The 25,141-nt window shown below is 52.4% G+C and overlaps 7 protein-coding genes and 1 non-coding gene across 8 annotated transcripts; 5 read left to right on the forward strand and 3 right to left on the reverse strand.

Moving 5' to 3' along the window:
- Positions 1–195: 195 nt before the first annotated feature.
- Positions 196–2,783, forward strand: PNS1 (putative choline transporter, neither null mutation nor overexpression affects choline transport; the record flags this gene model as incomplete). The annotated part of the gene is made up of 18 exons (XM_036776900.1): positions 196–414; positions 471–583; positions 640–736; positions 793–827; positions 878–915; positions 962–1,139; positions 1,195–1,221; positions 1,275–1,303; positions 1,366–1,538; positions 1,646–1,793; positions 1,853–1,928; positions 1,989–2,008; positions 2,062–2,124; positions 2,185–2,223; positions 2,294–2,359; positions 2,437–2,517; positions 2,570–2,673; positions 2,733–2,783. The coding sequence occupies 18 exons, from the start codon at positions 196–198 to the stop codon at positions 2,781–2,783; spliced, it is 1,557 nt and encodes a 518-aa protein (XP_036630520.1).
- A 166-nt stretch (positions 2,784–2,949) lies between these two features.
- PC9H_007369 (uncharacterized protein) lies at positions 2,950–4,683 on the reverse strand (the record flags this gene model as incomplete). Its single annotated transcript, XM_036776901.1, has 7 exons — positions 2,950–2,964; positions 3,022–3,127; positions 3,184–3,236; positions 3,292–3,439; positions 3,507–3,688; positions 3,747–4,117; positions 4,176–4,683. 7 exons carry the CDS (start codon positions 4,681–4,683, stop codon positions 2,950–2,952), a joined length of 1,383 nt encoding a protein of 460 aa, XP_036630521.1.
- A 343-nt stretch (positions 4,684–5,026) lies between these two features.
- PC9H_007370 (uncharacterized protein) lies at positions 5,027–6,253 on the forward strand (the record flags this gene model as incomplete). Its single annotated transcript, XM_036776902.1, has 3 exons — positions 5,027–5,961; positions 6,135–6,169; positions 6,219–6,253. 3 exons carry the CDS (start codon positions 5,027–5,029, stop codon positions 6,251–6,253), a joined length of 1,005 nt encoding a protein of 334 aa, XP_036630522.1.
- Positions 6,254–7,726: 1,473 nt separating this feature from the next.
- On the reverse strand, positions 7,727–8,648 carry PC9H_007371 (uncharacterized protein; the record flags this gene model as incomplete). Its single annotated transcript, XM_036776903.1, has 3 exons — positions 7,727–7,922; positions 7,977–8,497; positions 8,553–8,648. 3 exons carry the CDS (start codon positions 8,646–8,648, stop codon positions 7,727–7,729), a joined length of 813 nt encoding a protein of 270 aa, XP_036630523.1.
- Positions 8,649–8,876: 228 nt separating this feature from the next.
- Positions 8,877–11,232, forward strand: PC9H_007372 (uncharacterized protein; the record flags this gene model as incomplete). Its single annotated transcript, XM_036776904.1, has 11 exons — positions 8,877–9,548; positions 9,623–9,734; positions 9,786–9,944; positions 9,996–10,075; positions 10,167–10,385; positions 10,448–10,585; positions 10,618–10,648; positions 10,711–10,813; positions 10,869–10,990; positions 11,059–11,089; positions 11,148–11,232. 11 exons carry the CDS (start codon positions 8,877–8,879, stop codon positions 11,230–11,232), a joined length of 1,752 nt encoding a protein of 583 aa, XP_036630524.1.
- A 1,008-nt stretch (positions 11,233–12,240) lies between these two features.
- PC9H_007373 (uncharacterized protein) lies at positions 12,241–13,260 on the forward strand (the record flags this gene model as incomplete). The annotated part of the gene is made up of 3 exons (XM_036776905.1): positions 12,241–12,346; positions 12,400–12,943; positions 12,996–13,260. 3 exons carry the CDS (start codon positions 12,241–12,243, stop codon positions 13,258–13,260), a joined length of 915 nt encoding a protein of 304 aa, XP_036630525.1.
- A 9,053-nt stretch (positions 13,261–22,313) lies between these two features.
- PC9H_007374 lies at positions 22,314–22,405 on the reverse strand. Its single transcript has one exon. It is a non-coding gene; the product is annotated as a tRNA-Leu (tRNA).
- Positions 22,406–22,551: 146 nt separating this feature from the next.
- PC9H_007375 (uncharacterized protein) lies at positions 22,552–25,129 on the forward strand (the record flags this gene model as incomplete). Its single annotated transcript, XM_036776906.1, has 3 exons — positions 22,552–22,664; positions 22,716–22,852; positions 22,917–25,129. The coding sequence occupies 3 exons, from the start codon at positions 22,552–22,554 to the stop codon at positions 25,127–25,129; spliced, it is 2,463 nt and encodes an 820-aa protein (XP_036630526.1).
- Positions 25,130–25,141: the final 12 nt, after the last annotated feature.

A 25,141-nucleotide genomic window follows, 5' to 3' on the forward strand; every position in this document is an offset into this window, starting at 1 on the left:
GTTGATCATCTGACCACGTTTTAGGCATTTATGCAGGACCAGGCCCGAAACATGCGCCATTCTTGAAGCTTCTCTTCGCCTCGGTCCCAAACCCAAGCTTGAAATTGAACGTTGACCGTTCCGGCTTGCTCCTCAACCACCACCACGACCGACTCGAATCTTATACCCCGAACGACGCGCACGACGCTCTGCTGAATGGCCGACTGGAATAAAGGTCAATGGAGCCAACCTCAACAGGGTTATGTCCCGGTGGGCCCTAACCCAGGATATGCCCCGCAATACGCCCCGACGTACGAGCAACCGCCGCCTCAAGGCCCGGTGTACGGTGACTCGAAGGATCCGTACGAGGGGGACCGGTTTAAGCCAAAGAAGACGATCAACGATCCCGTCTTCCTGGCTCTCTTCATCATACAAGTTAGTACTACGGCGACAACGGGAGTCGCTGATCTGATATTGTTGTTGTGCTTCAGTTTATTGGCTTTGCTGGACTATCTGGATACGTGCTGAATGCATGGATCTCAGCAGGTGGTTTGGGCGGTGGGCTCGGCAAAGGGAGCACGGGGACCTCAGTGACTCTGAACAGGTGTGGACTGCGATATCAACACTTGACATGGGTTCTGACTTGATCTCGACGCGAAGGAGTACCGTCTACCTATTACTCCTCGTCACGGCTGCTGCATTACTGCTGTCTACGGCCTATCTCATGCTATGTCGCCTATTTACAAGGCTTATCATGGTATGAACCGAATGGTGGATATACTTCCTCGGAGTTCTGAATTGACTTCATTGCAGCATGTCACCCTCGTCCTCTCCATCCTATTGAACATGTACGTCGCTCAAGCGTTCTATGTGAGGTAATATTGACTGTGTTCTTCAGCGGAATCTGCGTCTACTACTGGATCACAAAATATTACTGTTCGTACTTCCTTCAATCCACAGAAGTCTAACTTACCGTGAACAGCTGGAGCAATCATCTTCACGTTGATCGCCCTCTTCTCCGTCTTCGCCTACTTCGGGATGCGCGCGCGTATACCGCTGGCGTCCCTGCTGCTCCAAGTGGTTATGGATGTTTCCAAACACCACATGAGTGTATACGTCGTCGCGTTCATCGCGCTGTTGGTCCAGGCTGCTATGGCTGTGTATGTCGCCTCCCTCTCTTGTGTTTTATTTCATCAGTTGATATATTTCTTACAGATGGTACACATTCACCGCAATCGCAACGTGAGTCCCTGTTCTCCGCCTTCCGATGTACTATCTCAAGACTCTCGTATCAGGTACGCGAAGTGGACGCCTGGCAACCCATGTTCGTCGTTTCATTTTGTCCGTCTTCTGGTATATGGGCGCTGATACCTATTACTCCGCTAGCGTGTAGCACAGGGACGTCTTGCTCCTCGGGTACAGTCGCCGGCCTCATCTTCTTCGAAACATTCGCGTTCCTTTGGACCTCGCAAGTCATCGGCAACGTCGCGCTGTCCACGCTCGCCGGAGGCCCATACGGCTCATGGTACTACTTCGGACCCAAGCAGCAAGGGCTAATGGTGAGTACACTTGTCCCCAACTCGTTTCCTTACCCCCGGTGTTTATGGACCGCTGTGCATCTCTGTTTCTTCGATTGCTCTAATCAATCAATCCAACATCTGTGTAGCCACCACACCCAACGCTATCCGCCTTCTCACGCGCGTCGACGCTCTCTCTGGGTTCCATCGCGTTCGGATCCTTGATTGTCACACTGCTAGAGTTGCTCCGCCTCATCCTCGAGGCGATTCGCCACAATGCCAATGCAGAAGGCCATCGTACGTGCCAAATGTCCATGTCGCAGCGTCCTTCGCGGTTCTAACTAGAAGTGGATTAGCCGTCGAAGCTATCCTAGCTTGCTGCGCCGCATGCTTTGTTGGCTGTATCGAGAGCATGGTGGAGTACTTCAACAGGTTAGCAATTACTTTGATATTCGTACCCGAATGGACATGAACTGACATTCTGATCTATAGATACGCATACATTGAAATTGGTATGTAGGAGCTGTATGACGGCCTCCGTATGACGTTGATCGCATCCTTGTAGCACTTTACGGCAAGGCCTACATCCCGGCTGCGAAAGATACATGGCGACTCTTCAAAGATCGCGGTAAGACCTCACCTCCGATCCTGGTGCTTCGAGCGTGCCTTTTCTAACGTCTTCCATCAGGGATCGATGCGCTCGTCAACGATTCTTTGGTTAGCATGAGTGAGTACCTTCCAAATCAATACCGCACCAATGGAAGCTGATTATCATTGCGATGTTTTCACCTTCTTAGTGCTGACTTGGGGTGGCTACGCCGTTGGCCTCATCTCGTCGCTGTTCGGGTACATCTACCTCCGCTGTACGTCACGTCCCATTTCATCTGTTCCTCGGCTCCATCTATCTCCCGACTCGGACTGACATCATGAATCTGCATAGACACGGCTCCGTCGTATAACGCCGACGGACAATACACGGCACCCATCGTGTTGTTCTCGTTCCTTATTGGTCTGCAGTGTTGTACGTGCATTTCCCGGTATCAAAATTGTAGGTGTACTGATAGTGGCTTTAGCACTGACGTTGTCTTCTGCCATCGATGCCGGAGTGTCCACAATCTTCGTTGGTCTTGGGGAGGATCCCCAGGTCCTGGCTGCCCGTGCACCTGAGTTGTTCGGCGTAAGTTCTCCAATATGCATATGCTCGTTCGACAAGCTGATAATGATATACTTGCGTAGATGATCGCCCAGCACTACCCTCACGTCACCCAGGGTGTTCCACGTGTATGACGAAGGAATCACTCAACGAGTTGAGCAAAATACGACGAAAGAGACGACGGACAACTACCAATGACATTCTTCGTTACTTTAACCGTACAATTCCGCAATATGTCCTTTTCTTACGAGTGCTTGCTATAATACATTATCTTGAAAGTATATGCAATAGAGCACTAGGTCATGTCTCGCCAAGCTGATGAGAGTTACCGTTAGCCAAGTTCGGCAGAAGATTGGGTGCAAATCAACTTACCTGGCCGAAAAGCCGGGCGACGTTCTTGATTTTGGGGCATTCCGTTTGCACGTTGTAGGCTAACGTTGTGTTTAAGAGACCTTGAGAGCGGTACATCCGAATATACCTTTGTAGACGCGAGGTTGGTTTGGTTCAAAAGTCCACCTCGTTATGTACACTAACCTCAAGCAAGCTTCCTCTTTGAAGTCAGCATATATCTTGCGATTGTACCGACGCTATATAGTTCAAGGAAGATTGTGACACATCCCGGGTGACCAGGGAACAACGTACCTCGTTCTTCCGTGCTGTCTCCTCGTAGTCGTGGTTTTGGTGGATAATGAAGTGATCGGACAGGACATAGAACGAGACGCCGGAAATGTACATCTCGAAGAGGCACGAAGCCTTGTTCGCGCCATATCCTATGAACCGCTCGTCACACCTGCATGTATGCGCGTTGTAGACACCCTTTAACGTTACGAGATGAACGAGACATCAACAAACATTACCATGGCGGGCCCTCTTTCTTGAAGACGACGTACGGCTCGTAGGCGGACTGATATTGGGTGACTTTGTACACTTCCCCGGGTTTCGAGGTGTAGTACTTGGGATAGTCGGTGCTGTTGTGTCCCGGTCCCCACGAAGCATGAAACATCCCAATGCGTTTGCTGTCCACCAGCGGGAGGAGAGACTGCGGTACAACGGTTAAAACCTAACTCGGTGGTCTGAAAGGCAGATAGAACACTAACATCTTTATCTCGGGGAAATGTAGATGAATCAGTACCGTCGGATGCGTTAGTGTATTCGAATGCCGGAATCACAAAAGCAGCGTTCCCCTCCTTGAGTTTACCGACGACTTGCTCGCTGCTCCTGATAGCCCGTCTAAAGTCAGTGCACAGCGCAAAGTCCACGTCCAGCATCATGATATAGTCCGTCCGCGCGAAGAGCCTAGCAACGTTGCGCCACATGTTGAATTGCCGTTCGAAGTTATCGATGACGAGATGGACGTCGACGTGCGCGCTCATGCTGGGGCTTGAGGTGTATAGACCATGGAGAGAATCCAGTAGCTCGCGAATGTGCTCGGTCTCGTTCTTGATGTGGATCGTTACTGATACAGGCCCTATGGCGCGTTTTCGTTTTGCCTTGCTGAGACCTACTAGAGGGAAGGAATGGCGAACCTTGATAATGCTCTACAAGGCGAGCGAATACAGAGAAGCGGTTGCTTGTAATTAAAGTGGTTATTGTGATATCTTCTTGATCGACCTCCGAAGTAGCCTTGTAATAAAACGGTATGATCCTGCTCGGGCCCATTGCTACGCCAAACGCCTTGGAGAGGAAGAGCTGCTCGTCCATTGATACACGACCTTGATGCCCCATCCCGAGATCCAGTGCGACCTTGGAAGTATCCCAGTAGAATTTATCGTCCAGTAACCCAGCATTGATATTCGAGTCTGTAGGGAGTTCGCCGACGGTGGAAGAAGACTTGTAGGATGCCATGAAGTCCAGAGATTGGGGCAATTTGAGAGAAGACCAGCGAGAGTCCCTGAGCGTCGATGGGAACGAGCGAATGCCATCGTTCCAGGGCAGCTTTGCGAAATGGTACGTCGCGTAAACGACCGCGACGCAGAGATATGCGGTGAATGAGAGCTGCAATACGCGGATGAAGCGATGAGGAAGTCCTATCATTTTGGGATCAAGGGGACGCGTCGAACTCAGTCATGCGAAATCCAGAAGTCTACTGCTAGTGGTAGGAGAAGAGCGACATGCGAGCGCTAATCTTATCGCACACTCTTCAACCATTTCCTCCATGGCTACCACTGCAGAAGAAAACTGATGGTCAGTATATTTACTGTATATGTTTCGTTTCTAAAAGAGTAGAGTTCACAGCGAGTGCCTTGACAGTGATGCGGCCCAGAGCATCCTTATCAGGCGAACCATATGGTTCAACGCAGCGCTGGCAACATAGACTACAAGAGTCACAAGACGCGAAATAAAGCGACAAGAACTCTGCCTTCTGCCCCCAATCACTATGGCTCTTTACCTCTGCGTAGATTGCGGAGGCTCGAAGACTGCCGCTGCGATTGCCAACGAGTCGGGCGAGATTATAGGCCGTGCCTTTGGCGGACCGTCGAACTTCGCATATCTCGGCATCGAAGCTTTCTCTTCGTCTGTCGCAACAGCCGTCGGAAATGCTCTGAAGTCTTGTACATCGCCGCCCTCACAGGAACCTGTATCCTTACCACCAACGAGTGTCACCTTTGCTGCCGCATGGTTTGGAATATCGGGAGTGGATTCGCCAGCTGCTGTCGCGGCTATCACACCTGCTATATCGAAATTGCTAGGGATACCCGCAGGACCGCGATTGGTGGTCGCGAACGACACCCATCTCTTAGCCGCACCAGTTCGCCTCCATCCGGAGGTTTCCTGCGCTGTCGCCGTGATTGGTGGCACCGGATCCATCAGCGTCAGTTTCAAGGAAACTAATGGTGTATTGGAGGAGCTTGGGCGTATCGGGGGCTGGGGGTGGATCCTTGGCGACGAGGGCGGGGGGTTTCATGTCGGACGTGAGGCTATCCGCCAACTCCTCATGGAACACGATAAAGCCTCTGTTACGGGCAAGCCACCGCCAGACAGCTCCTTGCGAACGCGCATCATGTCTCATTTCTCCATAACCGACTTCATGGAGATCCTTACGTTGATCCATCTCCCTGAACGCACCCCCTCTGCGCCCTCTGATGCAGATACATCCCCACATGTCTCGATTCCGCGAGAGAAACGGCTATCGTCGTTGTCGCCCATGGTCTTCGACGCTGCATTCGAAGACAAGGATCCACTGGCAATCAGTGTGCTTCGGATTTGCTCAGACATCCTAGCAAACGAGGTCGCCGTCTTGCTTTACGAAGAGAAGAACCCTCAGCCCCGCGCAGTGAAGGCGTCGGAAAGCATCATCTCGTTCGGAGGATCGTTAGTTGGAGTGGCATCGTACAGGGACATGATTTTGGACTCCCTCGCAAGGAAAGGTCATGTATTTCACGCCGTGGAGTTTGTAGACGACGCAGCAGCAGTGGGTGCGGTAGGCCTCGCCGCAGCTAAACCTGTATAATTGGCATGCAAGATGATTGCTCGGACGTATACAGTGTGTCGTACATGTTACGTATGGATTTATTTGGTGGTAAGTGCCATTGCACGTTTATACACACTCGGCTCCAATGTGATCGTAGTATGGAAGGTTGTGGGCGTCATGATTCTGGTCTAGTGGTTTGGCCATCAGGTGAGTCCAATGCATATAGTACTCGCATCATGCTGGCTTAGTCCTGAAGGAAATTTAGTCCGTCGCACGCTTTCATTTTGAGGATGTATACAACTGCGCTTCGTTGAGGGAGTCCGAGCTTTCATTGTAAGCAGTAGGATGACAAAGTAATTCCCACGGTTCCCATATATAAACCTCACCTCTGCGTGAAGTTTTTCTTAGTGCGGCAGCACGGCCATAATCTTCCCCATGTTGCTCATAACTGCCCAGCCATTCTTTGGCGACACACGCGGTTGTTCGAGTGTCAGGCCGTGTTCTGAGCGAGTCGGACGTCTTAGCACCCATTTGCATCGCTCACTCTCTTGCGAGGAGCGAAGTTGGGTCGGTGGTTCGTACATTCTTCCTTCCCGTTCGACTATGTCCTTTCCTGTACCTGCTATTTATTTCTAGCCTGTAATAGTGTATCTCAGTGATGCTCAATGATCGATGTTTGACGATACCTCTTATATTGATGGCCGCGCTGCAAAGTGACCTATCTGAATGAAATCCGCACGCTCTCCCGCAAGTGTGGCTACGATCAGTGACTAAAGGTGTTCGACGAGACATCCATTATTACAAGTGCCATACGGGTGTACACATGTCCAATGGGAAGGTCACTTGCTGTGGACTGGGGTGGCGGTACCATTCCACGCCTGAGAAGAGAAGCGCAGCGCAGCGACCACGACGCGTACGTGCGTCGTGCCGTGATCCCGGAGCCTGCCCATCAAAGTATTTATCCCAGCAAAGCCAGAAAGATCATTCCGAAGCTATGAAGCATGCGAGATGATAAGCTAATCTTGGAAGGTAGCATGCATCGCCACCGAGTTCCGATGATGAGCAGGATCCTGTTAACAGTATAACTAGCACCAACGACGACTGAGGCTTAGTGGTGGTTCCTGGATCGTAGTACCTGTCGCTGAGTACTCCGCGTCGATAGGTGCCGATTGATAAAAATCTACAGCTACGATCACGATCAGGTCGTCCGTTCTCGGGTAGAAAGATAAATACCTTTCCTTGGAGGGCGGTGGCGAGCGGTAGGATGTAGAACCACGCCGTTTCCATTCTTGGTTTGGCATCCAACACGAGAGGGGACGCAACATTCCCGCAGCTCTTCCCATTGTCGATGACTTCATCAGTGAAGCTGTACGAACAAGCCGTTCGATAATTTGCTTGTGCAGAGGACGAAATCGAACCGTGTTCATTGTATGAAGCGGAGCAAAAGCTTGACGCTGTTTATACACAAGATACAGCAGTGGACAATGTAGCTGTGGTAGTGATTAGGAGAAAACTAGACAGAGGGGAGTAGACAAAACCCATACACGAGCAGGAAACAGAGCTACCGGAAAAGACAATACGATAAGGCAAAGGAGTGACAAACTGCAAACGGATCAAAGAATCAGAACCGAGCAAGGACACAGCGGAGGACTACTCACAAAACAATTAATCAAGGTCCATTTTATTGGAATTACCGCCCCGTCCACCACCACGTCTTCCACGTCCACCTCGCCCACCACGTCCCCGCCTGCCTCCCCGCTGGCCGGGCGCTGATACGTAGTCTGCTGGATTCGTGCCAGGAGGTGCTACTAGTACTTGCGCCCGTGGGTCGGCCTTGAGAAGAGAGTCCGAACGCATTTTCCTGGGATATGTTCAGATTGTCTTCGTTCGATAAGACTTTTGAAGAGCTGCTTACGAGCCACCCTCTTGCGTGCCCATCAAGACGTCCACGCTGCCCTCCTGTCGCACCAAGCCCAAGCCGTCGACACCCCCCAATCTACCACCAAGCGTGGTCGCCGTTGCGCCTACTATACGCACTGATAACACCTTGCCATCAGCTACTTGCCCGTTGAACTTCTGAACCGCTGCGGTCGCTGAAGCTGGCTCTTTGAATGTAACTCGGATTTTCGTTTCGCCACCGGGCACGGCCTTGGTATTGGTGACTGTGCCACAACGCTTGAAGATTGCTGCAACGTCGTCTGCCGTCGTCCCATCCACCAGTCCCGTCACCTCAACTACATTCTGCGAGCCCGCGCCCTTGATGTTCAGCTCCCCTGACGACTTTGATGTAGCATCTCTCAGCGCCTTCTGCGCAATTGAGGTGATTGTCGTTTTGGGGGCTGAGGGCGTCAGGTTCAGGCGCGCGGATAAGGAATTGTGCTGCTCGAAGAGATCGTGCGACCACGGAGAGTCGACGTCGCGTTTCGGGGGTCGGTTCTGGCGCGTGTCCGAGTGAGGTCTACCCTTGTACAATAGTTGGAGCTCTACTAACATATGGCGTTGACGAGCGGCTTTGGCTGTTTCGCGAACGAATGGGGCCGGGTCCAGTGGGCTGCGGGACACTCAGGCGTTCAAGAAGGGAGGCCATTTGGATCAAAGGAGTACAACAAAAAGTGGTGGAGGAGGTTGTGGACAAGTGAATGCAGCCGTGACTCGGACGTGACTGAGGGAAAAGCAGTGGTCACGCGTGATGCCCCTTTCGGGTGTGACTTACATATTGTCCCTCGCCGACCGGCAAATCCTAAACCGGGCCTCCATATAAGTTCCAAGCTAGCACGAATGTCCGTACACCGGTTAACCCGCAACGCACACCACCATGGTCGCCAGAATCTACACCTCGCCGTACCCCCCAATCTCTGTGGCCTCGGAATCTCTGTTCACGCACCTCTTCTCCGTGACGGGGCCTAACGAAATCGGCGGTTATCCTGCTGCACACCCCGCGTTCATCGATGCTGCTACGGGCGCGACGGTTTCGCGCGCATTGCTCAAACATCTCGCCCTCTCTCTAGGCTACGCCCTGCGAAATCACCCTCAGCTCAAGCTGACACGCGGTGATACGGTGATGATATTCTCGCCCAATTCACTGGCTTTTCCGATCGCTCTTTTCGGTGCCATCTCAGGAGGTCTGCGGTGTACTCTAGCCAACAGTGCCTACACAAGCAGAGAGCTGGAACACCAATACAAGGACAGTGGCGCGAAAGTTATTCTTGTCGCTGAAGATGGCGTACCTGTGGCACGGGAAATGCTGAAGGACCTGGGGCTGGCGAAGAACGAGGTGGATCAACGCATCGTGGTTCTTGGAAATGGACTCCAGTGGGCTGGGAATCGTAGTACCAAGACCACCGCTGACCTCGGCCTCTTGACCCTGGACGAACTGTTGACGTTGGGGACGCTTCCATCTGAAGAACGCTTCGATGGCGCCGACACCCACGAAACGGTCTTACTGTGCTACTCGTCCGGTACGACGGGCAAACCAAAAGGTGTTATGGTCAGTGATATATTAGCTATCAACAGTTCACTACGACGATCCCGGAACTCATGGGCTAACCTTCATCCCACTAGACTTCACACCAGAATATTACATCTGTGCTCGATATGGTCAAACTCGTCTTTCCTCCTCTCGATCCAGGGAAAGACGTCATGTTAGGCGTCCTTCCTTTCTACCATATATACGGTACCATCTTTCCGTATATCGATATGATTGTTCCTACTGACATATAATTAGGCGCCGTTAAGTTACTCAACTTCCCCCTCGCTGCCGGTATTCCTGTCGTTATTCAAACCAAATTTGACCCCGTTGCATTCTGTGAAAACATTGCGCGCTATCGCGTAACTGCTTCATTGATTGTTCCACCTATCCTTGTAGTACTTTCACGGCATCCAGGTCAGCCTAGCTTTCTGCTGATGTAGAGCCCCTGCTCACCCGTGTCATTAGCGGTTGAAAAGAACGACCTAAGTACACTAAAAATTCTTTTCTCTGGCGCAGCTCCACTAGGAGCAGCACTTGTCAAAGATGTAACTCCCTTTGTTGCGTCAAATTCTGTCGTATTTTGACAGCGACACCATTCAGGTGAAGCGCAGATTGTTGGCCTGCAACGGCGGCAAGCAAGAGTGTTTTGTCACGCAAGGCTACGGCCTAACGGAAACAAGCCCCACAACACATCTGCTTTCCACCGCAGACTCTGACAGCAAAGTCGGAAGTATTGGGCTTCTATTGCCGAATCTGGAGGCGCGCCTAGTCGTAGATGGCGAAGGCGACGGTCTCATAGACGCGGAGGACGGCCAGCCCGGAGAACTTTGGCTTAGAGGCCCGTCGATAATGAAGGTATTTATCTATGGAGCCTCACCGCTGTGGTGTTGACGTTGATATTGACAATCGATGTACAGGGATACCTTAATAACAATGTTGCGACGAAAGATTGCATTACTCACGACAAATGGTTCAAAACTGGTGACATTGGCATCAGAGATAAAGAAGGATACTATTATATCGTCGATCGACGGAAGGAGTTGATTAAATATAAGGTGCGGCCCGTCTTTCTGATGGCGGTAGACAGCAGTGTCCTAACCTTCCCGTTCTAAAACAGGGTTTCCAAGGCAAGCCTGTCTTTCCCTGCCCGCCCGCTGTCGATCTAACCGATGCCGTACAGTACCGCCCGCCGAACTGGAGAGCGTGTTATTGACACATCCAGATATCGCTGATGCAGCCGTCATCGGCGTGTACGACGAGGGGGAAGCCACAGAGTACCCTAGGTTTGTGTGGTTCTATCAGAAGCTCGAAGGATATTACGCTGAACAGCTTCGATAGAGCCTACGTCGTCCCTGCCTCACCTGAAAAGGTGACTACGCCTGACCAGAAGCGCGCATTCGGTAGTGATGTTGCGAATTGGATAAAGACCAAGGTCGCACAGCATAAATTCCTTCGCGGTGGTAAGCCCTTCGTCCTTGCAAATACCACCTTGGATGCTGCTAACCCATCAACCCATCATGGTGTAAAGGTGTTATCGTTATAGACGTGATACCCAAGAGGTGAGTCCCTCTGTAGAGGCTCGTCTACACACCGTTGACATTGACATACCTCCCACAGTGCTGCTGGTAAGATCCTCAGAAGGGAACTTCGTGAACTTGCAAAGGTGGAAATGGAGAACCAACCTCGCAAGGCGAAGCTGTAGATCAACGTAGATGGGGATGTCTTAGCGGATCTGTATATTATCTTGTATATAATCGCATATCGCTGGCACATATGTTGATGACTTCCAACGGACGGAAAACTATGAATGAATTGAACGGCGCATGCCATACAAGTGCCTATCCTACACGTATACGTACTTTCTACCCAACCACCATCGCCCTTCGGTTTCGCTGCAAAAGTTGAATGAGTTATTCGTTCAACAAGACAGAATCGCGTATCCGTCAGGGTGTCAAATTCTGGAGCTCGCCCCTAATAGGGTATACACCATGAAGAAATTCAAAAGCCAACAAACATCATGCAAGGAAATGAACGGAAAGTTGCTCACCTGTATATATCCATCCGACCCCATCCTTCCGAGCGATAGACCTCGAAGGCCAAATAAGGGAAAAATACGAACTCATGCTGAATGAGAGTAAGCCCCATTGAGTTGAAGACGACGGCAAAGAAGTCCACAATCGCATGACTGTATCTATGAGTAACGAATTGCCCGCCGTCCACCACACCGCCTGAGCAAAATCCCGCTCGTATCTTCGCGGAATCGGGCCTTCACCAAGCGGCGAGTATCGGGATGAGGCAACAGAGTGGCCGAGAGGGAGCCCTTCGCGTGAACACCCAGACCGAGCGAGTCCATCGGTGAGCGGAGGGGCAATGCATTCTCGCCGATCCGACGTCCAAAATCCAGCGCGCTTAAAGCTGGCTGCTTTCCCATTGGGAGGGACGGGACCATGCTCTGTATCTCCGGGGACTTTCCCCACAGCGGAAAAAGAGAGTTGGAGGCTCTCCGTGCGTGAGCTGCGACAGCGATTCTTCAGACAGCATGAGATGAGCTGCAAAATTTGCGCAACTGAATTTTTATGGTGGGCTGAGCTGAGTCAGCAGGCGCCGCTTGAATTTGAAGCGCCTGGCTGTGCCGGGCGGCCGTGAGGTGCGCAAGTTACTGCTCTTCCTTTCCTTGTTGTGCGCCAGTCACTCATTCTAAATCATTTCCATGTCCTCGAGTCAAGATACCCCCGCATCCACATCCAAGCGGCAGAAAGCGCCTCCCATACCGTTCGCAACATGGCCGACCATCAAGATTCTCAATCCACCTCAGGGCAAGTCCCATCTCGTCATCTTCTGACTGTTCGGAACTCTGACTTGGCAGTAGGTCGCTTCTCCCCCAGGACCGATGAACGGTGTTTTATGTACTGCTCGCAAACAGTGGCCGGTCGCTTTCATAGGAAGGAGCCGTACTGCAAGGCCATATGTATACGCAAGGTCTTTACGCATGAAGTCCGGAATATCGTTTCATTCCGGACGCACCACAATCTCGATGCGGACGGGAAAGCGAAATACCCGTTGCCCAAGGAAGGCCAGCCAGCTAATCTGCCACCATACTTGGGGGGAACGGATCCCGAAGCCACCGAAAGTGATGACCACGTCAGGAAACCTGGAGACGATAAGAAGTACTGGGACGAGGGCTGGTACCTGTGGTATACCAAGTCGTCGCAGGGCGTGTGGGAAAAGGTGTGGACGATGCGGCGGGATTTGGAATCACAGCAGCAGTACGAGGCAGCGAAAGACAAGCGGAGAAACGACTGGGCGGAATATCAAGACTACCAGAAGGAGCCAAAAGCAACAGCAGTAGACTCGCCCGCACCGGACAAATGGTGGGGACCCATAGTTCCCCCTCCGCCTATCCTCGACATATCGTAAGTGTAGCCTCATCGTCTATCTAATCGCTAACTCAACAATCCCATATAGTGCCGAATCCCTTCTAATATCCCTTCCGCCACCCCTACCACCTTTGTACAGCAAGGTAGAGAATCTACTTGCGCCCACGCACAAACTACTCGGCATTGTCCATGAGAGTGTAACTTCGGGTGCCCAGCAAGAACTCGTACACCGGATTTGGGAGAAGGCTTGGACGAAAGATCCTTACGTCCTCGCCAGCCGCGCGTTTGGGTTACTATGGGAGAAGTGGAGCAGTCCCCCCGATGATAGTGATGACCAAAAGAAACCCACTTGATTCATGCTATGCGTATTTGGACTTTATATATAGACTATTGATCATATGTATTAGATACAGAGAAAGAGTGAGTAATGTGGATCAGCGAGGATTATGTAGACACAAGTTTCAGGCCCGTGACTTCGTCACGCATGGGACTCAGGCTTCCATGACAGATATACTGTACCATTTTGACTGTAGGTTCATGGCCCGTTACACGTTATGGCACATGTTCACCTGGAAAGAGGTTCACAACCCCGTGTGACACATTACACTGTAAGGTTGAGGTTCATGTTCACTGGGATTAGATTACTGTTATGCTGTTCAATGAAAACTGGAGTTATATTAGATGCTTTAGAGCCCTCAAATTTGCCTGAGATAATTTATTCAATTTTTAGCCATTTTCCGGAAATATGTTACTAAGCCCCTAAGAGGTTCACTTGTCAGTGTTACCCATGACGAACACCCATCAAGGTTCAGTTCACACACGACCGTTATGTTTTACTGAACCTACAGTCGAATGATACAGTAATGCAGAAAACTCAAATTAGGAACTGTGGCTTTGGGATACATATATGAATTCCATTTATTGAATACATCTTAAAATCTTGTTGATCAATGATGTTCTGCACATTTGGCACATGACAATTCCTCCCACCCTCCCCTGTTCCCCTGTTCTAGTGCTCCCATTAAATCAGGGGTGGTGTTCACTTTATTTATCACATAGTTTTCCTCAGATTTATAGTTAAGAGTAACATAAAAGGACATGGAATAAAATCAATGGGCCATCCTCTGCTCTGCTTAAATTGGATTCATTTTGAGTGGTAAGGGTGTCTCATAGGAATAAAAGGGGTTGGAAGTCATTGGGGCAGAGTTTATAGGTAAATATTATTTTTCATAATCCCTCATCTATATAGTACTGATGTTCATGTTCTGCTTGCTCAGTAACACTTTCATGGAACTTGGAGATTTGGAAATTTGGGAATTCAGAAAGTAGTCCAACATACTTGGATCCTCTCAACATTGCACAGCTTCATAATCATGCAATTGTTACATTGTAAAACCTCACAATGTACTACCACAAAATCATAGTTAAGTTGTAAGTCACTCTGAGAGGTTTTGTTATAGGCACATCCAGGAGGCCCCTTAGGGGCTACTAACGTGTGTTCCGGCTACGGACTCGGGCCACACATACACGTGGCTGAAGCCAAGCCCATACATCCTCACTCCCTTGTTTCCCTCCGCGTGTAAGGGCAACCTCAAGATGGCCGACAGCGCAGGCCTAGCAGAGGGAGAATCCAAAGAGATGAATAAGACTAACTACAATACATGAGAGAGCTGCTCACCTAGCAGAGGGAGAATCCAAAGAGAACAGGATGGGGATTCTCCATGCTAGGAAGCGAAGTATATACTGTAGTAGCGTGGGAGGAATGAAGGGTAACTGTACAGTACACCAGCCACAGGTACGAACGAATATCACAAGGTACGAGGGGGCATGTGATAATGAAGTGGAAGGGGAATGTACAGGAGTCGTGCCAGCGACCTGGGGAAGTGGGGACAAGGAGTAATGAAGTGGGAAAGGAGGATAGAGGTAGCCCAGACGAGCCCCGGAGTGTATCTATGAGTCCGAGCGAGTCCGAAGCGTCCGAGCGAGTCCGAGGTGTCCGAAGCGAGTCCGAGGCGAGTCCGAGGCGCGGGAAGACTCCGGAGTCACCGGACGTGGCTCGGATGCGAAAGGAGTGGGCGGAAAGGAAGTGGAAAGGAAAGGAAGCGAAAAGGAACAAAGGGGAACGAAGGAAATGTAGGTAAGAGTCCATGGGATGAAGGAAAGGAGAGAAAATAGGAGTGTCCCCTTACATCACCCCCCCTTCAAGGTTGCGGCGACCCGACGCGAAGATTCCTGCCTGCCGCGCCATGAATTCACCAACCCCGAAACTCCGGACTGCTGCGAGAAGATGTTGAAGTACGACTGCACAGAGCCCGGAGCCTTCCGACTGCGCCAACGCTCCCAGGACTGGTCCAGTGCTGTAGGAGTCATCCGGAGCGGTGCAGGGGTCATCGGACTTGTCGGACTCGTCCGGAGTGAGCGCACTGTGTCCGGATGACGATCATGGAAGTCCTTGACCTTCTGGGCAGCATGCTGGAGGTTGCTCGCGGGCTCCCAGGAGTCGTGCTCAATGCCATAACCTCGCCAGCGTACCAGATACTTCAGGACCCGACCAAACCGTCTGCTGTTCCGGACCTCTTCTACCTCGTGCTCTTCTTCTCCGTCAATGAGCTGCGGAGGTGGCGGAGCGACAGGGCGTCTACCCGGAATGGGATCCGGGATGAAGGGAGAGAGTTTGACCACAGGGAAGACCGGGTGGAGACGGGATAAGCCCGGGGGGAGCTGGAGTCGATATGCCGCCTTGCCAACCTTCCGGACGACCTTGTAAGGACCGAGTCGTGCATGTCCGAGTTTCCGGGAGGGTCGGGCAAGGTTGATGTCCGACGAGTCCAGCCAAACCTTGTCACCCGGTTGGTACTCCGGAGCAGGAGTCCGACGCTGATCATAGTAACGCTTCATGTCATCCTGAGCCTTGACCAATGCAGACTGAGCTTCATCAACTGCAGACTTCATCCGATGTACAAACTCGTTTGCGGACTCCATCCGAGACGGTGGCTGATGAGGTTCAAACCCGAGGCGAGGATGTCGGCCAGTATCTAGGAGGAAAGGTGACTGCTGAGTCGACGCGTGGACCCGGTTGTTGTATGCAAACTCCGCCATAGGTAGGAGGCGAGCCCAGTCGTCCTGACGCTCTCCGACGAAGATCCGGAGATAGGACTCGAGTTCCTGGTTGGTCCGTTCCGTCTGTCCGTCGGACTGAGGGTGGTACGCAGTGGAGGCAGCCAGCTTGATTCCGAGCATCCGGTAGACTTCCCGGGTGAACTCTGCAACGAACTGCGGACCCCGGTCGGACACAACAGACCGAGGGAGTCCATGCAGCTTCCAGACGTTCTGCAGGTACAAGTTTGCGGACCCGAGGGCAGACACTGTGGTGTGAGTCGGAATGAAGTGGGCGCGTTTGCTTACGGAGTCGACCACATTCATGACAGCGTCAAATCCATCGGACTCCGGAAGCTCGACGATGAAGTCGACACTCAGGCGATCCCAGCGTTCATCCGGAATGGGAAGCGGATGAAGTTCGCCCATGGGCGGATGCCTTTGGGCCTTCGTCCGGAGACAGAGGTCGCAATGGCGGGTGTAGGATCCGACGTACCGGGACATGTTGGGCCACCAGTAGCTGCGTGAAACAAGCTCTAGGGTCTTCCATCTGCCGGCGTGTCCTGTGACCTTGGTGTCGTGGTGCTGAGCTACAATAGTCCGACGCAAATCCGGTGAGTCCGGAACGTAGATCTTACCCCGGAACATCAGGAGTCCGTCCGATTGGGACCATTCCGCACTTCGGACTGTCTTGCGACTGCCCTGGGTCTTCTTCAGCTCCTCCGCCGCCTTTGCCACTGCATCTTCAAACTTCGCATCTCGCACTCCAGTCCGGATAGCCGTGAGGATATCCTTCTCCTCCCCTTCAAGAGTGACACCCGTGGCACGGACAGCAAAGTAGGATGGCTTGAGCATCACTACATCCTTGTTGTCATCCTTACCATCCGAGTGATCCGAGCGTCGCGAGAGAGCGTCCGGTTTACCCATAGTCCGACCCGGACGATGCTGGAGAGTGAAGTCGAAGCGGGAGAGGTATAGCGACCAGCGAGCTTGACGGCGGTTGAGTTTCTGGGCCTTGATGAAGTACTCCAGGTTCTTGTGGTCCGTCCAGATCTCGAACGGAGTCTCCGCGCCTTCAAGGTAGTGCCGCCATTCTTCGAGTGCCCGGATGATTGAAAGCATCTCCTTGTCGTGTATTTCGTAGTTCCGCTCCGCAGCCTGTAGACTTTTAGAGTAGAATGCGACAGGATGCCATTTACCATCATCCGGATCCAGTTGCGACAGGACTGCACCTGTAGCATAGTCCGACGAGTCCGCTTCAACTCGGTATGGCCGATCCTCCTTCGGAAAGACAAGAACAGGTTCCGAAGTGATCAGCTCTTTGATCCGAAGAAATGCGGATTGAGCGGAGTCGTTCCACTGCCATTCCTTCGCGCAAGTGAGGTCAAAGAGAGGCCGGGCGATATGCAAGTAGTCCTTGATGAAGCGGCGGTAGAAGTTGACGAACCCAAGGAAGGATTGGAGTTCAGTCCGAGTCCGAGGGGTTGGCCAGTCCGCAACTCCGGAGACCTTCACAGGGTCCATCTCGATCTTACCCTCGGAGATGACGACTCCGAGATACTCCACCTTGGTCTGCTCGAAATCGCACTTGTCCGCTCGGAGGAAGAGCTTGTTCCGCTGGAGGATCTCTAGGACTCGCTTGAGAACCCGGCGATGCTCTTCGCGCGTCTTGGTGTAGATCAGGATGTCGTCCAGATAGATAATAACCACACCTTCCGTAATGAGCTCCCGGAACAAGTCGTTCATCATGGTCTGGAAGGTGGACGGGCTATTCGTTAGTCCGAAGAACATCACCAAAGGTTTGAAGAGTCCGCGCGTAGTCCGAAATGCGGCCTTCCACTCGTCACCCTCCTTGATCCGGACATTGTTGAAACCCCACCGGACGTCAAGCTTGGAGAAGTAGCGAGCATTCCGGAGTTTGTCCACCAAGTCCGAGATGAGCGGAAGTGGGTACCGATTCTTGACCGTCATGTTGTTGAGCTTCCGGTAGTCCTGGACCAAGCGGAGCGATCCGTCCTTCTTCTTAACAAAGAACACCGGGGCAGCCATGGGCGACTTGCTGGGGCGGATCCGACCAGTCCGGAGATTTTCTTCCAGGAATTCGTCCAGCTGTTTCTGCTCCGCCGGGGACAGTGGGTAGCACTTGGTAGAGGTCGGTTCCGCTCCGTCCAGTAGCTCAATGGCATGGTCCCACGGACGCGGCATGGGCAGTTCATCAAAGGATTCCTTTGCGAAGACGTCCTCGAATTCCTGGAGGAAGTCCGGGACTGCGCTGTTCCGAGGATCATGGGGTTTGTTGCGCTGGAAAGCCAATGCGAGGCGCTGCGAGACTGTCTCCGAAGCCCGGACGTGTTCTTCCCGAAGACTCCGAAGGTACTCCGGAGTCGGAGGAGGAATAGCCACGAAGATACGGTCACCCCTCTCAAGTCCGGAGTCGTCCGGAGTTGTGATATTGTCATCCTCATCATCATCCTCGCAGTCCTGAAGCTCTGGGAGATCGTCCGAGTGCAGTTCCTCAACCCTTGGCATCGGACCCGTATGACACTCCCGGAGTCGCACGGACTCCTTGCGTCGGGTCAGCTTGTCATGGCGGAACTCCTTCCGACAGGTGTCGCATCCGGACGGACAGCGGCTCATGGTCACCTCCTTTGTCTGCCAGTCAATCTCGGGGTTGTGCTTCCGAAGCCAGGTGTATCCGAGGATGATGTCCTGCCGTCCGATGTTAGTGACTGCAAAAAGCATCCGTTCCGTGTGATCCTTGAACCGGAGTACAAGGTCCACGACTTCGGAGATAGATCCGTTCTCATTTGGTGATCCGTCGACATTGAAGACCGGGATCAGGGCGGACAGCTTGCGTCGGGTGAAACCATGGGCATCAGCAAAGCGTGGATGCATGAAGACTCCGGTGGCTCCGCAGTCCACCAGGGCCTGCAGGGTGCATCTGTGTTGTGTATCCGTGCTCTGCACTTCAACGGGTATATCTAGCGAAAGCTTGCCGGGCAGCGCAGAGATCTTATAGCTACTAGGTAGCCGCCGTTCCCACTGCGGGCGAAACCTTTGGAGTGTGCGGATTGTAACCAGAGTTGCTTGCTTAACGTCGGACGAATCATCGGAGTGATTGGAATCGTCTATTTCGTCTACGCTAAGACAAGCAAATCGGTTATTTACCAACGAGGTCGCACTGATCACTCGTTGGTCCGGACAAAATCCGCCGTGTCCGATTCCTCAACCGGGGCCGTTCCCTCATCGTCTATTCCTTCCGAGGTCCCCACACTTTCTACAACATCGGCCGCGGTCAGGAGATCTTCGATGGCGGACATCCGCTCCTCGGTGGTCATGAACCGGACGTCGTACCGAAGTGGGCACTCGCGGGACATGTGGCCGGGTTTGCCGCATCGGTAGCAGAGCTGCGAGGTGGCGGGTCGGGAGCGGGTGTGGTCGACATCCATTGGGACACCGGGTGAGAGAGCCTTTGGAGGAGGCGGAGGTTGGAAACGGGGTTGCAGAGGCGGGAGCTGAGTCCGAGGCGCGGGGAGTACACCCGCAGGAGTCCGAGTGACTCCGGAGCTGGCTGCTGGTCGGACGAGGGATCCGGAGTGTCCGGAGTTTCCGGAGTGCACGCCAAAGTGGAAGGACTGGTTGGCAGCACGGTTGTCAGCAACCCGCTGCGCTGCCTTGTACCATCCTTCGAAGTCATCCTCGTCCGGACAGTCTGCGGACTCGGCAACACGGCTCTGGATGATGGAGTCCAGTCCGCGACGGAACTTCATCGTGATGTTGGAGCCCTCGGAGTATCCGGACTGGTCTACAAGGTCTCGGAACTTCTCGAGGTACTCCTGGAAAGTCCGACGCCCTTGGTGGTACCGGGTAGACTCCAGCTTGAGCATGGCGGCTTCGCGTTCCCGATCCGGAAGGAAGCGAGTCCGGAATTCGGTCGCGAAGGCGGCCCAGGATTCGAAGTACGGATCCTTCGGACTCCGGAGCACCATGTCCGCGTACTCCTTGGCGCGATCCTTCTGGAAGAAGGAGAGTCACCAGAGGATTTTGGCCTGCTCGGTCGGGAAGTGGTCCGGACAGAGCTGGAAGTAGATGGAGCACGCGTTGTAGAACGCGCGACCATCCTTGCGGTTTCCGTCAAAGATCGGGGGAGAGGCGGGCTTCAAACGGGAACGCGGGGTGATTTCGGATCGACTTGGGGCGTGCTGGGAGGCTTCAGTGCCCCTCAGCTCGGAGTCCGGAGTCGTTTTCGGAGTAGTCGGACGGGGTGTTAGGAGGAGTCCTTCAATTCGGGCGAGTGTATCCTGGATGGAGCTGATTTGGGTTTGGTGTTCGTACGTCTGAGCCCACAAGGTCTGCAAAGTCTCGGAGTCCGGTCCTGAAGCGACTGGCTCGGATGGCGGGATCTGGCTGGAGGCGCCCGGCATTTCGGAGTCGTCAGGGGAGCGAGGGATGGAGTTCCTTGGGTCCTCAGAGGTGGGTGGGAGTAGCAGGAGAGCGTCCGGAATGTCCGCAAAACCGGAGAGACGTCGAGAACGAGTCCGGAGTGGCGCAGGACGTTTTCCGTAGGGCTCTGGTGCCAGGATGGGAGATCCTGTTCTGCTGTAAGGGCAACCTCAAGATGGCCGACAGCGCAGGCCTAGCAGAGGGAGAATCCAAAGAGATGAATAAGACTAACTACAATACATGAGAGAGCTGCTCACCTAGCAGAGGGAGAATCCAAAGAGAACAGGATGGGGATTCTCCATGCTAGGAAGCGAAGTATATACTGTAGTAGCGTGGGAGGAATGAAGGGTAACTGTACAGTACACCAGCCACAGGTACGAACGAATATCACAAGGTACGAGGGGGCATGTGATAATGAAGTGGAAGGGGAATGTACAGGAGTCGTGCCAGCGACCTGGGGAAGTGGGGACAAGGAGTAATGAAGTGGGAAAGGAGGATAGAGGTAGCCCAGACGAGCCCCGGAGTGTATCTACGAGTCCGAGCGAGTCCGAAGCGTCCGAGCGAGTCCGAGGTGTCCGAAGCGAGTCCGAGGCGAGTCCGAGGCGCGGGAAGACTCCGGAGTCACCGGACGTGGCTCGGATGCGAAAGGAGTGGGCGGAAAGGAAGTGGAAAGGAAAGGAAGCGAAAAGGAACAAAGGGGAACGAAGGAAATGTAGGTAAGAGTCCATGGGATGAAGGAAAGGAGAGAAAATAGGAGTGTCCCCTTACACCGCGCCTCTATGTGGAACCGCGCACCTGCAGGTCCGTGTATCCCTGGGCCCCTCTGCGAGTGTGGCTCTTAACAGATAAGTGTATCTCATGGAAAATATGGTGCTTAGAAGTCATTAGAGTACAGTTTACTTATTGCTTCACCATTGCTGTGCACTCAGTCTGCTAACCACTCACTTGGATTGACTCTTGAAGGATTTGGCCATCATTATATACCACTTCCCACCATCATTCCCTCTTAATTTGTGCTGAGTCTTGGCTATTGACATCAACACTTGTCAAAGTGCTCAATGTAGTTGCTTACAGCCCCCATTCTATTTAACATTCTATGTCCAAGTACCCCCCATTTGTCCCACAACAACTGAGTTTAGTTACTGTGCCTCCTATCTCCTACTGTGTATCCCCTGTCACCCTGAACTTGAAATGCTTTGGTTTATGAATTTGTCATTCAAGCCTGACAAATGAAATTTTATTCTGCTACAGCTATAATCATGCAATCTCATAGTATCCTATGCTGAGCCCAAAGCCAAACTCAGTGCTTAGGGCATGGAAGTTGAGTAGCTTTAGCTACCCTCTCTGGTTGCCCCAACCTTTACTCCATTATTTGAGCTTCATTATTGTGGTAATCAACTGAATATATCATACTACATCTCATGTAATTAGTTCTGAAGTATATATTGATCTACATACACTGAATTCATTTCATGATGAGATTTACATCTGTACTATCATTCTATATAACACCCATCTCAAGCCTTCACAGACCCTGTTCAGCTCATTCAGAGGCTTGTGTAAGGGACTACCCATATTTATACTCTATGGCTTATATATTCCCCCCTTCTCAGCAGAATCCTACTTGCAAGACATCCTCTCCTATCTCCTATTCCTCTATCCTCACACAGAAGAAGCGCGCGCAACAGTTGCCATTTGCTGCTTACCTAAGATTACCTAAGTTCAAAGTTCACACGGATCGAGACTTAATATAATAGATAACAAAGAACGTTGCCTGATATCGAAGGATGGAAGTGCTTTCCAATGAATGCCTCAAAGTGCCTAAAAGGCGCAAAAAGACGGTACCCATATACTGGGTGTGCCTCGATGACAACAGTGAGGTTCGAACTCACGCCCTTTCGGACTGGATAAGCTGTGATTGCCTAATTCCAGCGCCTTAGACCACTCGGCCATGTTGCCATGCTTCTCTCCTCTACTATCAGCATCACGTTGCGCCCATGCTGAGGATAGCTGCAAGATCCGTTTGAGCTGCGCTTGGATGTCGGTCTCTCGCACCTCGCCTACCACTCATCATATGCGATCTCATATTTCCGACAACACACAATATGGGCGTGCAAGGCCTTGGAAAATACTTACGAGATAATCGTCGCGCACTGGCCAAAACCATCAGTGTGCCCCAGAAAGATGCTCCCCCGACCTTGGTTATTGACGGCTGGTCGTGAGTCACAAGTAGCTTCATTCGTGTAAAATCCTCAACCCTGATTATTAGATTCATATACGCCCTGTATTTCGACTCGCGGCTGCCCTGGGTGTATGGCGGCGAGTATGCAGAGTTCTCGGAACTAGTAAAGCGAGTCGTCAAAGCGTGGATCAGCATTGGCCTCAGAGTGCACTTCGTGTTCGATGGTCAGTCCCCCAATAGTGCTGTGTGGCATTTGAGCGGATGTCTCTGAACGATGAGACGATCTAGGTGCATACCCGCGACTAAAGCTCCTAACTGGTCGTTTACGTATGGAGGAATCGATCATCAAGCCTTCCCTGTTGTATTTCAGGACCTCGCCAACCTCCCGAGTGCAACCAAGGATCATTCCGCCTTTGATCTATTCCAACACGGTACAGGCACTCAAACAAGTCGATGCACCCAACGACAATCTCCAGCTTCACTTCGCCGACGAGGAGGGCGACCCATACGCAGTAGAGCTCGCCGGTCGTCTAGGAGGCTATGTCGTCGGCAATGATTCTGATTTCATTATCCTCAACGCGGAGGGTTACCTTGGCTATATCCCCCTCGACGAGATGGTCTGGTCGTCCGTGGAGACCCCAGATGATGCCCCAGAGGTGGACGATTTTGGCTTTACTCCAGCGAAACCCAAGCGCAAGAAGCCCGAAGCAAGGTTGGACCGCGGATTGATTCCTCCTGACGGCGACGAGCTGAATTTATGCCTCTCCATGACAGCCTACAACCCCTCGGCCTTCTCTTCACATCTCCGTGTCCCTGCCTCCTTGTTCCCCCTCCTCGGCGCGTTGGTAGGAAACGACTACACCAAGCATTCACCGCTCCCGCAACAAAACATACAGCAGCTCTTCTTCGATCGAACAACAACATCCGAACAACGCATCGAACGCGTAGCGACTGCACTTCGTTCCATTGTCACTGCCTCGACAAATAGAAAACAAAAACCCATGCGCCAGATTGGAAGCGTGATGGACCTCATTGACCGCGCAGTGAAATCATTGCTCCTCCGAGCGTCATCCATGGGTTCCGCAGAGATAGATTCTGTTATCGACCGCGTGGTGGACTCCACGCTGCAGTACGCCATCCCCAAGCACGAGGGCTCACAGGGGCTAGAGGGGTTGTGGGCAACTGATTTCTGCGCCCTACACCCCCCAGATATATGCCCTTTGCTACCAATGATCTCACGCAACGTTATAGCATTAGCCGAGATCTCTGATGCTCAGAATGGAGAAACGCAGGAAATGCAACGGACGAATCAAGTTCGTGCTGCGTATCTCGATGCCTATAGGGAAGGGGTCCTCTCCCCGCGAATCATGGACGTACTGAACACGGCGACTTACTGGCCTCGCTTACCTCTCGAGCACCCAGATATAGAGACAGTAGCTGTATCCATTGGCCGCGCTATCAGGTCCTGGGGTTACTCGATACTTGACGATGCGGTGGGCATCGAAGCTCAGTCGGATCCTGCCGAAAATGACTCGTCTTCGAATGGCGAACTGGACGAGATGAGCGAAGAGTCGGACGAAGACGAGTTAATTGATGTTATGGAAGAAGACTCGGATGATGAAGAGTATGCCGCCTCGTCGCGCGTAGATCCGCTGGCACCTCTTAAAGGCGCGCTACGACAACTGCACGCCCCCGAAGCGTCGAACATCGGTACACTAGGAGCCCAACATGGCTCCTCTTCAATAAAGGAGGCACTACAGCCCGCACGACCGAAGGTAGTCATCGAGCATGTGCGGCGAGGAACGCATATAGCGGAGGACCCGGTGGAAGTACTTCCCCTCTCAGACCTTGCTGATATTTTTGGTGTAAACTTCGCCGACAAAGCAGGACTCCCGCTCCCGCTGTGGCCTGAAGAGGACCGGCTAGCTATGCTCTTCCATGCGCTGAAATCCCACCATCCCCAGATCACCGGCCTTGCCCCCGATGCTCTCCTCCCTGTATTGGCAGTTCGGTGGGTCATAATAACTCTGCACGCCCGAGCACTGGAGGCTCCCAGCATTCATAGACAAGGAGAACAATGGACGCGTCAAGAGGCCAAGTCTGTTTTGGCCGCATTGCTTGCCCCATCGAGTCATTCAGACTCGAACAATGAGCCACCGGTCGTTATTGACAGACATATCCAAATGGTCGCACAGGTGTCGATAGCCCTCGAAAGCATATCGCATTTCGCACAGATCTTGCTATTGCCTCAGTACCTCCCCATGACAGCCCTTAATTATTCTGGCCGTCAGATCCACTCTCATCTTACGGCCAACCAATCTTCACTATTGCCAGTAGCGATATGGCATGCTTGCGAGGCAGGGCTAGAAGGTTCATTTGCTGAAGAGCGACGGTCTAAGTCGAGGAAGTCGAAGAGAAGGGTGGAGGCACAAACACAGATCAAAGCCACTCCATCAACTGCCAGTGGCTTGTTTGCATTGTTAGTCGAAGCCAACGCATAGGTTGTCGAACCG

Source organism: Pleurotus ostreatus (genome assembly GCF_014466165.1).
Source record: "Pleurotus ostreatus strain PC9 chromosome Unknown scaffold_5, whole genome shotgun sequence".
Classification (NCBI taxonomy): Eukaryota; Fungi; Basidiomycota; class Agaricomycetes; order Agaricales; family Pleurotaceae; genus Pleurotus; species Pleurotus ostreatus.